General features: G+C 38.9%; 1 protein-coding gene and 1 pseudogene across 1 annotated transcript; one reads left to right on the forward strand and one right to left on the reverse strand.

Annotated features, from left to right (window-relative positions):
* Nucleotides 1-364: 364 nt before the first annotated feature.
* LOC112201106 (biotin synthase, mitochondrial) lies at nucleotides 365-6,025 on the forward strand. The gene is made up of 7 exons (XM_024342121.2): nucleotides 365-709; nucleotides 841-1,020; nucleotides 2,336-2,442; nucleotides 2,707-2,912; nucleotides 3,339-3,478; nucleotides 4,028-4,352; nucleotides 5,648-6,025. The coding sequence occupies exons 1-6, from the start codon at nucleotides 497-499 to the stop codon at nucleotides 4,334-4,336; spliced, it is 1,155 nt and encodes a 384-aa protein (XP_024197889.1). The 5' UTR covers nucleotides 365-496; the 3' UTR covers nucleotides 4,337-4,352; nucleotides 5,648-6,025.
* Nucleotides 6,026-6,912: 887 nt separating this feature from the next.
* LOC112198588 lies at nucleotides 6,913-9,915 on the reverse strand (annotated as a pseudogene).
* Between the last annotated feature and the right edge of the window lie 6,138 nt (nucleotides 9,916-16,053).

Below are 16,053 nucleotides of genomic sequence, written 5' to 3' on the forward strand. Positions count from 1 at the left end.
TGTATTTATAGTGTATAAAAAAAAAAAAATCCAACGGTTAGATGACGTCAGGAACCGCTAGTTGCTGACGTCATGCATGCAAAACAACTGACCCCTATGTGAGCCTCCCCACTTTCTGATCTAATTTTTGAAAGGGCTATAAGGCTATTTGAAGGGTTATGTTTAGCTCTTAGACATGTACTTTAGCCTCATTTTTAGTCCTTTAACCCTAAACTATTTGGGTTGGACACGAATTGGGTCAAATTTTACCCCTTTAGACCTTTGAGTTGGAGAAGGCCTGAGTTGGTGACGTTAAGAAAGAAACAAGAGAGAACACGCACAACAAACTTCTAAATAAATGTGCGTGCTGTGTACCTACTTCCCCGCTACCCACACTCATTTTAGATTTAGTTCAGCTCAGCTAAACTTGGCTTCTTTATTTTCCCTCTCTCTATCTCTCTTTCTCCGCCCACCCCCTCTCTGACTTTTCCAATTCCCCGAAATTACTTGAACGTAGATGATGTTCTCCATTAGGTACATTCTGCGCCAAGGCCTCAGACCGCCGTCGTCGTCGGCGTCGGCGTCGGCGGCATTTTACTCCTCTCTATCTTCATCAGCAGCTGCGATTGAAGCAGAGAGAACAGTCCTACAAGGTCCTCGAAATGACTGGACTCGCGACGAGATCAGAGCCGTCTACGACTCTCCTGTTCTCGATCTCCTCTTCCATGGAGTAAGTCCTTTCTGCTTCCTCCTACCTCCTACCTCCTACCTCTACCTCTCTCTGTCTTTTCTCGCTCAAAACCTTATGACTAAGACTCACAAATTTGGTTTGTTCTGATTTTGTGTTTGTTGCGTTTCCAGGCTCAGGTTCACAGACATACACATAATTTTAGAGAAGTGCAGCAGTGCACTCTTCTCTCTATCAAGACTGGTGGCTGTAGTGAGGATTGCTCGTATTGTCCTCAGTCCTCTAGATACGATACCGGACTCAAGGCACAAAAGCTTATGAATAAGGACGATGTAATGAAAGCAGCGAAAAAGGTTTAACTTCTTTGTCCTGTGACTTTGCATTTCATTGCATTTTGTGAGCTTACACTGTTATCCATCAGCAATTATGTCTTGTTGTCGCGCTCGAATGGGAATGCTTGTTCTGAATGTGATATTGTAAGATTGCGTTTCATTGCATTTTAGGTGACGGATTAAAACATCATCTTCAAAACTTTCTACGATTTAACACCGGGCGGTTGCTTTATCTACTGTGTATAAAGATTGTGTAAAGTTGAAGGAAATGTGTGAAAATAGCACTTACAAAGTCCAAAAGTTTTCTTTAACATACTACAGTGCGAATAATAAATGATGTATTGTAATTTAAAGGAAAGCTGATGTCATGTTTCAGAAAAATTTAGCTCTGAAACAATTGATCATAAAGGGAATTTTGGTTTTGAACCAATTCGGCTAAGGGGCTCAATGGAAGCTTCCAGTTCTGTGTTGTCCCCTTATGGATCAAGTCTCTTACCAATGAGATGTCCTGGTTAACAATCCCAGCAAGTGCTTTTAGGGTCCTAAATTTTGTATTTACGTACACTTGTCCTTAAATGGGATACACCAAAATTTTAATTGTGAGTTTTAGAGCGTTGTACTAATACTAACTCAGTTTTAGAGTCAATCATTTGGGTTGTATAGAGTGTTCTGTAGCATCTCTGGTTGGGTCAAAATGCTTTAGTTTACCCACTCTAGTATAACCTTGTGAATTCTGTTACAGCTGAATCATGAATATCTTCTTTCTTTTTTCAATATAGTTTTTCTTCCTTGATTTTTGTTGCTCACGATCATCCTAGTTTTGAATCAAAGATGTTCCCCCCCCCCCCCCCCGGCACTACCACTGCTACTACAATGTTTTGTTACATGAGACGTGTTCTTAGCATGAAACTTATACATCTCTTTGGGATCATCATGCTGCATGAACCCGAGAATCTGCAGTACATACTTTCTACGACCATTTTACAAATCACTTATTGTTGTGAGGTTTACCATATATTAGAATTCCGGATAGCACCATCTTCTCCTTTTTCTTATTTGTTGGTCTAAACATAAATCATCATATGGACCTCTCATTTAGTTGCATAAATTGTGCTATTTGGGCATTTGTGGGATATATTTTGTAGAAAGAAACAATCTTTGACCTTGCCAAGTTAATATTGTTAAATTGGCTGGAGTTGTCCAAGCTCCATTTGATTTTTTACACCTATGAAATTAGTGTAATAGCCATTTCTAGTTTTCAGCAATTAAATAAGTAAATTAATACTCTAGAGTCAATGATGCCCTGACCATTTGGACATGATTCATTCTTTGGCAGGCAAAAGAGGCTGGTAGCACACGCTTTTGCATGGGTGCTGCCTGGAGGGAGACAGTAGGAAGAAAGACAAACTTTAACCAGATCCTTGAATATGTGAAAGAAATAAGGTAATAATACATCATGTGGCTGTGTGGTAGGAAGGAGAGGCTTTGTATTTAGTATAGAACAAGTGGCTGTGGATTCTGATGGCCATCTGTGGTTGTGAACTTTGATGACCATTCGCACCTTGAACTGTGATGGTCACAATTTTCATTGTGCTGCTGTACATAGAAATGATTTGGTTATTATTAATCATACTATCTTTAAGTTATCGAACTGGACAACGTATTCTTGTTTTTGACGGTCAACTTCCTTGATGTCTCACATTCCAGGAATTTGGGAATGGAAGTGTGCTGCACCTTAGGCATGATAGAACAGCAGCAAGCGTTAAAACTTAAGGAAGCTGGCCTGACAGCTTATAATCACAATCTAGACACCTCAAGGGAATATTATCCCAATGTCATTACCACAAGGACCTATGATGACCGCTTGGAAACAATTAAGTATGTCAGGGATGCAGGAATTAGTGTGTGTTCAGGTAATCTGGTTTGATTTTTGAATAGAATCATATGCAACTGTTGTAGAGGTACATAATTATCTACCTAATACATGTGTAGATTCTATATTCTTCTAAGTTCTAATAGATAGAATCACACCCTTTTGAATAGAATCTCATGCATATATTTTTTGATGTCAAAATACAAAGCATTTTCAAGTATATAATATCTTAAGGCATACAAAATATCATACGACCGAAAAAAAATAAAATTAGTAAAGTATCATGCCCTTTCAGTTCCAATCCCATCATAAGCACAATCATTTGTGTTGCCCTAAGTGTTCTCCAGCCAATTCTAAGCTTCTTTATCGTCGTCATCATTATTATCAAGTTTTGTACTGAAATAGAATATAGATATTTACTTGGATGGTAACATGTACTTAATTATTTCATTTTATTTTCAAACAGGAGGAATAATAGGGCTTGGAGAAGCAGAGGAGGATCGAGTTGGTTTGTTGCATACATTAGCAACACTTCCATCTCACCCAGAAAGTGTTCCCATAAACGCGCTGATTAGCGTGAAAGGGACACCTCTTCAGGATCAAAAGGTTGGTGTATAAGTGTTCAACTGTAAATTTTTAGAAGCATAGATTATACCAGTAACTGCATGCTATATGGAGCTGTTGGCATGCTTTGTGGTCCAAGGTTTGTTTTTAAGTAGGGGGTTTTAAAGCTCTATTGAGTTGAAATTTTAAAAATTGGTTTTAAAAAATTTAGCCAGTATTGGGAATGATAATGATAAACTAGTTTAGAGATGGCTGATGGAAAAGAAGGAAAAAGTTCCAATTGCACTGTGCTAGTATACCTCCTGTAACCCAAAGATGAAGAAGACACTCAATATGAAGTCTTAATTCTTCCTCACTCTGTTACGGAGTTCCTTTCCAAAATTGGCAAATACTCGATGTTGTAGATAAAATGTGTTTATGTATGTTCATTACAAAATGTTACATTAGCACTCAGCTTTTCATACTTCAAATATTCCTTTCATTCAAACTTCTAGAGCCATCCATCAGTGGGGCATGTGTATCAAAGTATGCTACCAATCTTTCAAGACTTTAGCAGCTTAACTGAATTTATATTGCTCCATATTTGTGCAGCCAGTTGAAATATGGGAGATGATACGCATGATTGCCACAGCACGTATAGTCATGCCAAAAGCCATGGTCAGACTGTCAGCTGGCAGGGTTCGTTTTTCAATGCCTGAGCAGGCACTGTGCTTTCTTGCTGGGGCAAATTCAATATTTACTGGTGAAAAACTATTGACCACACCTAACAATGATTTTGATGCCGATCAAGTTATGTTCAAGGTGCTTGGACTAATTCCAAAACCTCCAAGTTTCTCCGATGAATCGGCAAAGGCATCCGAGGCAGAAGCTTGTGAGGATGCTGTTTCCGTTTCAGCCTGAAATCATATACAAAGAGGTGTGATTATCTCCCTCTTCTTCTCTTGTTCTAAATGGTATAAGTAAATATGAAAATTTGTGCTCGGAGAGGGACATGGATTTTAGGGTGTCTGTTTTTGGTGACAAAGGAGGTATATTATAGCTATGGGTTGTCCTATAGGATGCGGTCATTGTTTTACATAAAAATTTAATGTGGTTCTTGTAGTTTGTTTATTTTCCTCCTTGTGATACCAACTTCATTTTCAGTATTGTTGTTTCTAGGATTGTTTTTGATTCTTTTGTTTTTTGTTTTTTGTTTTTGGGCATGATTGTTTCTAGTTTAGATGTGTTTGTTTATATAACTTGTCTGTACTGCTATCTGAATTTAATGAATTGTTATATTTGATAGAACAGAGCTAATTCTACTTCATATCTTGCGGGAGCTACTTTTCTCATATGACAATAATTTGGTACACAACTTACCTTTTCTGATCTGACCTGCCAGACCTTTATAAAAAAGCAATTTTTTTTTCCTGACAATAATTTAATGCATTCCCTTGTAATGTTTATTGCTTATATGTAACGTCTAGAGCCAATTATTTTTGTATATGAAATAGATGGTAAAGAAAAAATTATCTATCAACTAAAAACAAAAAGATCTTAGGTGATTGTAAAGAAATAGCAAGGAACCCGGCACACCGTGTTTGTAGTTGTTCTTGAACCTACAGTGGCTGTTAATACCAATTTGTGTTGCACTCCTTGGGGTTTTTTTATGTTTGACATACAGAATTTGATCAAAAAATTACACTCAATCGGGTATCTGGGCAGACCCTGTAAATTTCTTCTTATGCAAGCCTCATTTTCCTATTTCCCATGTCCACCTTCTCTGATTATCCCTTTCTTTTGCCAGTTTTAACTGCCTTGTAAATCTAAAACATCCATATAAACTTGTGTAGTTCAATCATAGTCAAGACTATTTACCCATATGAATAGAAATTTATTTGTTCTTGGGCCTAAGATTGTCCTTGCATGGTGTGTTGTGGTTCAAAGCATTGTCATTTCATTACTTGCAGATTATTGATTTCTAATAATTTTGTCACTGATACTTCTGCTGCCGTGATGGTACTTTTCAGAAAGTTATCCATTGCTTACCTATTTCTTCTCATAATATGCCAAATGTCGTTGCATAATAAGTCTTTTGTATGAATTTTGATGTTTTCTTTTATATAATGCAATAGTTAGTATAAAAATGGATGATATATGTTTCACTTATAATAGTTTTATTTTCAATTACCATTAAAACTAATTTTATTGCTGTAATATGTGTTTTTTCAGGTCTCAACTTGGCAGAAGGGAACATTAGTCAGACTGAACTTTTTCTGAATGAGATGATAATGCAATACTCAGAGTTGAACCGTGAATCCTTCCTTACGTCTTTAGTCTCTTTACAGATGCCTGAGTGTTGCATTCTGTTAAGTGTACTGACCTTAATGCAAAATGAATAAAAATGGCCATCAAGTATTTTACCTGATAATTGATTAGACAGTGTAATCTCTTCATTTTTGTTGAATTGATTGAAATTGTGGAGGCGTTCAAGACACTGCATTGTGGCATTGTGCTTGTGCTTGTGCTTGTATGTGTAGGTTTCAGTTGACTTTCTATATGAATGTCAGATTGCAGAATTACTTGTGCTATTCAATTTGAATTGAGCCACCTTTGTTGGATTTCGGATTTTTGATCTCCTAGACAATGGCGGTAATAAATGGAAATATTCATCTGCATTCTTTTGGGGTCTAGGCCAATTCCTTGATCGAAATACAAATGGAAGTACAAGAAGATGAGGTTTAAAGCCCCTGAAAATCCAAGAAATAAAACAATACAAAGCATGCCTAGCACCAAGGCTGCAAGGACAAGTGATTAGTGAAGCAAAACCAGCTCGCAGGTTAGGCAAATCGATAATTAGCAACCAAACTATCCAGTGAAGTCCACCAGATGGAACCCTTATGAGAATAGCACCATGATCGGTGAGCTTGTCCGCCAATGAATATCTCTCTATATATATGACTCACTCGAAACTGCATATTGCTAGCATACTATAAACGGTTGAGCCAATCCACCCACAACCTCCAAGAATTAGATGAGGGCTTGAAATAATGAATTACAAGAGCAGTCTGTTTCAAGCCAAATATGTGTCCTACCTCTCACCTAATTGGTTTTTAATGCTTCAATGACTGCTAAAATTTTGGCGTCAATGGCACTGTAGACATTGATTCTATGAGCAAATGCGCCCCTAAACAAGCCTTTTTTTTTTTTTTTTTTGAAAGGGGTTTGGAACCCGGCCTAGCTGGGAGGCTCAGCCCCTAAACAAGCCTTTAGAGTCTCGAAAAATTTCTTCAAACTCCACTGCATTTCCAGCTAACCGAAATACACTTATGGGACCTTCAGTTGAAGTGGGAAAACAGAAACTTCATTTGAACTTTCCAAAACCTAACTACGGTCATATTCGTCAAAGAATTCAAGTAACATCTATACAACAAACATAGATCGATTGATAGGTAGATAAGTAATTGCACTGTAGGAGATGGATCTTCTTGAGCAGCAAGTAAGCCAATATGGGTACATTTTGTTTTTCAAGAGAAGATAGTTTATTGATTGTCCAAAGTAGGAAATTGCGTACATCAAAAGCTCAAACTTGAACATCAGAAAACTACTAAACGAGGCCTAACGAGAGTCTGATAATCTTCACTTCTGGAATAAGAATCTCTAAGACACGAAGCCAACAGTACGAAAGTTTTCCCTTCTCCACAGTTTGTTATGCAATATATTACTCACATTATCGAGGGAATAATTCAGTAATCGAAGCTTCATTAACAGAACATGAGACTGAGCTGCTAGTGGGTTGATATGATGATCCAGTGGCTACTGATGGCAGATTCAATTCTGCTTTACTATACAGGAAAAACGCTGGCTTTTGAGGCAACGGCATAGTGAACGAGTATCTGCTTAGCATGAGAAATACGGTTTGCATGGTAGGTCTCTCCTTTGGATCTTCCTGAACACACAGTAAACCAATATAGATACATCTGATTACTTCATTTCTTGAATAAGAACATCTCAGATTTGAATCCAACAATTCTTCTGCTGCCCCATCTCTCCAATGTTTCCAAGCAGCCTGCAATTGTTTTGTATGAATCCCTCAAGATGTTGCAGCCATTCGAATGTAATTTTATTAAAAGAATTAACCCAGAAATTCATGAAATCAATTAGAATGTTTAACTTATAGTCTTGTACTCACATTGGTTAAGAGATCTTCGCCACGGTCTGATTGATAGAATTTAGTGTTTTTCTTGCCTGTTACAATCTCTAAGATTAAGACACCAAGACTATACACATCAGACTTATCTGAGAACTGTCCATGCATTGCATACTCTGGAGACATGTAACCACTTTAAACCACCAGCATCCGTAAGGCAATGTTAGTACAAATATGGTTTGAGAATATTGGTATCACTTACATATACAAAAATAAACAAAGTTCTGCACTTACTAAGTTCCGACAATCCTTCTAGTTCTTCCTTGAGTTTGATCAACTCCAAATATTCTTGCCATTCCAAAATCTGATATTTTTGGGTTCATTTCTCCATCTAACAATATGTTGCTTGTTTTGAGATCGCGATGTATGATTTTAAGCCGAGAATCTTGATGGAGATAGAGAATCCCTCTAGCAATCCCACCTATAATCTTGTATCTGCTTGACCAATCCAACTTTACTTGAATATCCGAGTCTGCTTACATGTTTGTCAAAAGAAAGTATACATACAAGTTTGAATAAGTTATTTAGTTTGCTTACAGAATAACTCATTTAGTCAATACATTATGTTATGTATGCAAATGTTAGAAGGCACATACCGAATAAAAAGTGGTCAAGGCTTTTGTTCTGCACAAGTTCATAGATAAGTATCTTTTCTTCTCTTTCAGAGCAAAATCCCAGTAGCCTTACTAAATTTCTGTGCTGAAGCTTGGCGACCAAAACCACCTCATTTTCAAACTCCTTGACACCTTGCCTGGAGCTTCTGGATAACCTCTTCACAGCTATTTCTCGCCCATTAGGAAGGGTTCCCTGAAATGTAATATAGAAACAAAGACCTAATTGATTAACCATCATGAACTCTCTCATATATATTTTATATGCAGCATATTTATGAATTAAACGTCATAATTACCTTGTAAACCTCTCCAAAGCCACCTTCCCCTAATCTGTTATTAACAGAGAACTGGTTTGTGGCTGCTTCAATTGTAGCAAAATCAAACTGCAATGACTTCACAGTGGAAATTTTATTCCCCACTACACATCAACAAATGTACTAAATTAATAATATGCACAATTAAAACTTACACTGTACAAGAGCAAAGAAAAAACATGTGTATTACCATTTTGTTCTTGTAAAGCATTACACTTTTTTCTTGCCTTTCTTCGTAGAAAAAAGCAGCCTACCAATAAAAGCACTATGGAAATTGGAACAACAATGGCCACTATGATTAAGGTTGAGATTTGGTCTTTTCCTGCATAGAGTCAATACTAAGGTTTATGTAACTAAAAATTAGTAAGACCAATTACATAATATAAGCCCTGCTACTAATTCTCTAGATCTCACTACTGAACCTGGAGGTGGGGGAGGAAGAGTCGGAGGTTGTGGGAGGGGTGAAGGTGTGACTGCTTCAGTTGTATAAAATGGATAAACTTCATATCGAACATTACAACTAGGAGATAAAATTCTAGCACCTTCCTTTCCAGTACAACAACCTGAAAGTTGCGCAATAGCTTCTCGAAGACATGTATCACAACTTGTGCTTGATATGTCTGGTGTGCACTGAACAAGGCTGTACAACTGCTGAAACCCTGTGAAAGGTGCTTCTTTCGTTGCATACTTTTTAGCACCAGATGGTGCATTTGAAGCCAGAGCCACCAAGCCATTAATTGATTGTTTCTGCTAGCAGCTGCGTAAAGCAGGTAGGGTCAGTGACATTCCAAATGTTAACCATGGAAATTTGAGGATCTTTGTCCAACCTGTTCAAGAAAGACTGATTTGTGTAGCGCAACATGCACCCATCGTACCATATTATTGAAATTTTTTCCAAGGGGCAGTACTTTTGGACACCATCTTTGGCTATAGTAGTAATACATTCTTGGCACAAGTCAGGGGTGAGATCTCCACGGCATAGGAAAGAACCGTAAACTACTTCTGAAGTTGAATTTTGCACGCCCGCTGTGGTGTAGTAGAATCCAATATCACGTGTGGCGTTGGATGTGAGAGAAGAGAGGAGAAGATTAAGATTAGACTGGTAGGTGCTGTTGGGAGCGAAACTGGTTGTGTTTGAACAGATATGATACAGGTACGTTGGTGCTTGAGCTTCAACCCTAACGCTAAGGAAGCCAAGAATGGGGAGCACCACAAGGGCCATGAACAGATTAGAAGGCATTATGATAATTATCTCCTTTCTGATGATCACTTCCTCTTACATATGTATAAGAAAGGTACAGCTGCCCTGTTTGAGATGTTGCTATAAATTGGCAGGATTTGTGAGGTTGCATTCGTCTCAGTCTCGGCCGGCAACTGTTGGAAGACGAATTGTTATGGTAATAAAGTCATTGATGAAATGGGGCACAGAGGAGGACGATCGAGTCTCGGTCTCAATTTTCAGACTCACACTTCTGGAAAAAAAGCAGCTCCGTACTTGTACTCTTTCCGCGTTTGTCAGGACTCAGGAGTTGGGACATTACTTTTCTCACAAGACTCATTCTGCAAATTATGGGCGTATCATGATGAGATTCTTGATCTGAAGTATATACGTGGTTAATACGTTTACTATCTTAAGTTAAGTAAACGTTCGTAGCATCTTCTACAAATTGTATTTATTTCGTTTCATCTATATATTACATACAAATAACGATGGCTACAAGAAAAGGTTGTGTCAATTACACTGCTAGGGCTAAGGAAGCTTAGAGTGGTGAGGAGCACAAGGGCCATGAACACATTAAAAGAAGGGCATTCTGATAACTATTATGTTTTAGATGATCACCTAATCTCCTATTCAATTTATAAGAAAGATTCAGCTAATATAGCTCAAATTAGGCCATACGTGATTATCATTGAGATGTGGCTATAAATTGACAGTGGTGACTTGTTAGGTTGCAGTCTGAGTTTATGGTCAAAGTTTGAAGAGACGAACGAAGAAGTTTGATTTTTTGGAAATCAAGATTATTGAAAAGTAAATTGATGATCAGGGTGCAATTTCCAAACAAATTAATTGTGTTCTTGGTTGGTTTACTTTTTCCTCTTATTAAGAGTATTAAGGCCTTGTTTGGTTCACGGAAAGGAAAGTAATTCCCTTATCTTTTCCATGGGAAGGGAAATGAAATTTCCTAACAACTGTTCATTCTGATGTTTGGTAACGTAAGGAAAGTTATCACTTGAAAATAAAGATAAGTTGTGAGTCCCCCAAGTTTCTAGACTTTCAGAAGCGTTTACTTTTGTGTCATATTAGAATGAGGAGACTGTTCTGCATTTGAACTGTCCGTTATTACTTGAAGCAATCAATGGTTGAGATTGCTTTGTCCGCATTCTTTCTCTTTCACAGACGTCCTCTCTCGATCTGGACTGATATATAGATCCTATCTAGAGCGGAGCTCCGCCTTGAAATTAAAGTGTGGAGTTTGTGTTTAGGGTCACTTTTCGGTCGCAGAGATGATCTATACATTAGTATCTAAAAACTGAACGTTCGAGATGTGGATATGTGATCGAAAAGTGATCTTAAACACAAACTCCGCACTTTTATTTCAAAGTGGAGCTCTGCTCTGGAATAAGATATATATATATATACAGATCCGATCCAGAGCGGAGCTCCGCTTTGAAATTAACTTGTGAAGTTCCAGTTTTGGTTCACTTTTCGGTCGCATATCCACATCTCGACCGTTCAGTTTTTAGGTACTAGTGTATAGATCATCTTTGCAAATTTTCAACCAAATTGATGATCGTTAAGGTATCTAACTCGCTTAAACCAATGGACGGACTGAATCTATCAACCTGAACTGTACTAGCTTTAAGGCAGTTATCAATGCCTTAACGATCATCATTTTGGCTGAAAATTTGCAGAGACTATCTATACACTAGTACCTAAAAACTGAACGGTCGAGATGTGAATATGCCACTGAAAAGTGACCAAAAACTTGAACTTCACACGTTAATTTTCAAAGCGGAGCTCCGCTCTGGATAGGATCTGTATATATATATATATATATATATAACATTCTAACAAGAGGAAAAAAAAAAAAACATTTTGGGCCTTAGTCAGCTTTGGCCTCACCTCGGGTATGGGCATGACTATAGAGATCGGACTTTGACAGAAAATTGTCCATGCATTGCATATTTTGAAGACATGTAACCACTGCAAGCAGAATCATCAGTGAAGAAATATTAGCAAATGGTAAATACATAGAGCATGAACAAGGATTCTACAATCATATTCAAAAAGGCAGTTTATGAATGGAAACTTACTATGTTCCAATGATTTTATTTGTGTTTGCTTGAGTTCAACGCCGAAAATTCTGGCCATGCCAAAATCAGATACCTTTGGGTGCATTTCTCCATCTAAAATATATTGCTGGCTTTAGGATCACGATGTATAATTCTCAGTTGGGAGTCTTCATGTAGATACATAATTGCTCGGGCAATCCCTGCAATAATTTTGTAACGTCTCGACCAATCTAGTTGTCCTTGTTTCTTAAATGCACAATCATCATCATCATCATCATTTAGTATATGTACACTTTTTTCTATCTTATTTTTGTAACAGCCTAACAGGATGTAAAGATAAGTTCTGGGCCTCCTAAATTTCTACACTTTCAGCAAAAAAATAAACAACAATGAAGATTGTGTTTAAGGAAAACTGAATTGGGAGAGAATTGAGTTGTACTTTCATTGATAATAGGGGCCTCTTTATATAGAGGATTACAAACATAGAGATAGAGTTGTACATGGAAACATAATCGTACATTGATTGGATATCTCCTAAGATTCTCCGAGAATATCTCTAATACAAACCCTATTTCAACTAGAGCAAGTAACCTCTAGTTTAGGCCAGACACATATTCTGGATTTACTTGAATACTCCCCCTTGTGTCGCCCAAACGTGGTGCTTCTCTCGTTGCCTCATTAAAAACCTTACCGAGTAACAAAAACCTAGTGGGACAAAAATAACCTCGGTCGAAGGGGAAAAAGAGCACAACACACCCTTCACGTTTCGAGACCATACATGTAGACACCTCCCCCTAATGTCTGCATCTCCCCCTGACGACTACGGTCATTGGAGTTTGGATAACTTCCGCAAACGATGCTACCAACATGCTTCTCGAAAGTGGAATTTAGATAATGACTTAATGAGCAAGTCTGCCATATTGTCCTCAGATCGAACCTAGTTCACTTTGATCTTGAGGAGAGTTTGTTGTTGCTGATTATACTTGGTGTAGCCTTGCTTCAAAACAAGCAACATTATCCCATATGCTCGTAGGCCCATCGCTGGTAGACTTCAAACCACAATTGTTCGAACATGCGTAATTATGGATCCAATCCATATACATTCACGAACCACTTCGTGAAGAGCAAGAATCTCTGCATTATTCGAAGATATAGCGACTAAGGTCTGTTCTGTAGACCTCCACGATATTTTCCCATGGTGAACACTTAACCAATTTGGAAATGACCTTTGTATGAGTCAAAGAGATACCCAACATCAGCAAAACCTTCCAAAACACTTATGTCGTTTTGGGATGGGGATAGTGGACGCAGGCCCGTGTTGGCGGCGTTTCTGGTGTGTGATGGGTCTGAATCCATCATCTCTCTATAGGGATAGAACGAGCCTATATCAATTGTACATCTCAATACCGAAAGATATCTTTTACACCAATAAAATGGCGTCGCGTTGGTGCAGAGCTATACCTTAGCTAACAAGTTCACTGCAAATGAGATGTCCGGTCTTGTGCATTGAGCTAAGTACAATAATGCGCCTATTGTACTCAAGTAAGACACTTCTGCCTCTAGCACATCTTCGTCATCATCCTTCAGACGAAGAGGATCCTTTTAAGGATTAAGACTACGGACGATCATGGGGGTGCTTGAAGGTTTGACCTTGTCAAAATGCCTAAGCATCTATCGACACGATGCTCAAGTTCCAAACCGAGACATAATCGTGTTCTCCCATAATCCTTCATCTCAAAATAGGATTTCAAGTGTTCAGCGGTTTCCCTTAACTCTTTAAGGGCTTCTAATGAAGATCATGTCCAACATGAACCGTGATGGAATCCGAAATTTGTTATGGAAACGCGTGGGCATATCCCTTCCCAATCAAGTAGTCATTTTAGCGAGCGTTTCAACCTCTTTGTAAACGCGCTCCGTGGTCTAGAGCCACTTGACTTGGGTAAATGAAGTTCACCAAGAACTTTCATGTATATTCCATATCTAGATCCCTATAGAGATACGTAGTGACCATATTTGTAAGCTGCATGTTCAGTTATTCAGAAATTACCAAACTGACAGGGTAGTGGAGTGCAATGACATCCATTACGAGAGAATATGTCTCATCATAGTCGATTCTAGGGCGTTTTATGATTGTGCCATAAGGCGAGATTACCATCTCTTTTTCTCACTACGCTTTCTAACAAAGACCCATTAGTCAACATGTTTTATGTTAGGAGGTGTTGGCATCACTAGCTCGAAAACCTTCCTCTTCGTTAGAGAATCCATCTTAACCTGGATCTCATCTTTCCATTTAGGCCAAATCTCTCTACGTTGGTATTCATTCATCAACGGAGTGTGGTTCGATATCATCTGACTCAACAAACTCATGTGCAATGAAGTGCGTGACTACATCATCAATTATGATGGAGTTTCTATCCCACGTCTCATGTACACTAGTGTAATTTTCATAGAGCTCTATATTCTCAGGAATAGGTTCTAACGTTGAGGCGTCCCCCAACGATAACCCTAACCCGGAAGATTCTCATGAGACGGATTTTGAGTATCGATGATCAAAGGATTGGAATGTGCCAAAGTGTCCTTCGAACCCACAGACCTCCCATGCATCCTAGCTGGGGCTATGTCCTGTAATGCCAGAGTGCCACTCTCTTTGGCGTTGGCGCCATGCCTATCTCCGTGTAGGGTGGCGCTACGTCCTCTCATAGGGACATCCTTCCTTGCAGGCTTGTTTGCAGCATATTTGTGTGAACTCGTCACTTTAACAGGGATCGAGATGAGACATAGTGGGGACAGGCCACGACAATTCCTATCATTCCTGCTGAACATCCGTGTTCTTATCTCCCCCTAATGACGGGAAGACTGTCTCATCAAAGTGACAACCCGCAAATCTAGCGGAAAGGAGATCGCATTGCAAGGGCATTAAGTGCCGGACAATTGTTGGAGTCTCAAATCCAACGAAGTTGCCCATTCGTCTGTACGGACCCATCATAGAGAGCTGTGGCGGCGCAATTGGCACATAAATGGCACACTCTAAGATACGTAAGTATGATACTTGTACCCAGTCACTAGCTGTAACGCAAAGGTAGATTGAGTGGCGATGGGTTGTAGACGAATTAGCATGGCTGCATGCGATATTGCATCACCCCAAGCGGATATAAGGAGATTGTTGAGCATTACCAATGTCCGGACTACCATCGTAGACATTTTCGCAAGACCATTTGGGTGTGTTCATGGGAATATGATGTCCAACATCAGTCCCAATGCAATCACCATCAAAAGTCTTCGCTGTAAACTCTCTAGCAATGTCAAATCTAATTGACTAAATAGGATGATCCGGGGAGTGAGCCCGTTGTCATATAGTATGTGCTAGGTGTGTAGCATAAGCAGCATTACAAGTGGACAATGGCACAACATGTGACCAGCGTGTTTGCGTGTCAACCAACATCATGAGATATTTAAACGTCCGCAAGTTGGTTGAATCAGTCCACATAATCCCCACGGATTCTATGTCAGAACAAAATGAGTATTTTCATATCCTTTGCATAGGATTGTCTTAGTCCTAATTTTCCTAAGGAACGGCTTTTGTAAAATGAGCGAGAGGCTTTAGAAGCAACCAATGAGAATTTTGGTTAGGCCTAAGCGTCTGAAAAGCTATTTGAAGCAAGTTGGTGATTGCAGCATCACCTGGAGCGCCATCACCATGATGGACGCTATCCATGGTGTCATGGATAGGGACTGTGCCTGCCCTAGGCTGGTGGTGGATGGAGGCGGTGCCCTAGGTAGCAGCGTCGGTCACACTTAGTCCAGAGATCAACTTTTGATTCATGCTTCATTTCGCTCGATAGGAAAGATGTCCATGTGAAGTCTTTAGTAGACGCATCATCATATCATGACCAAGATGACCTATCATGTCGTGACAAAGCCAATATTTGTCTAAATCCTAGAGATCTTCTCTCATAACTTTATTGGATTTAATAGCTCAAATAGTGACATAAAGTCCACTAGAGAGACACATAAACTTCTCTAAGATGCACCTTTGTTCACAATCATTAGAGGTATTGCAAAGGAACTCATTTCCGTTCTCTACATGCGTTTTCACCTGGAATCCGTTGGCAATTCATAGGTGCGATTTGCCCTAGGAGTGTAGAGAGTTTTTGCGACAGTAATCAAGGTGTCATTTGGCAGGGGGAACTTGGGCTATTCCATGTT

This window comes from Rosa chinensis, chromosome 4 (genome assembly GCF_002994745.2).
Source record: "Rosa chinensis cultivar Old Blush chromosome 4, RchiOBHm-V2, whole genome shotgun sequence".
Lineage (NCBI taxonomy): Eukaryota > Viridiplantae > Streptophyta > Magnoliopsida > Rosales > Rosaceae > Rosa > Rosa chinensis.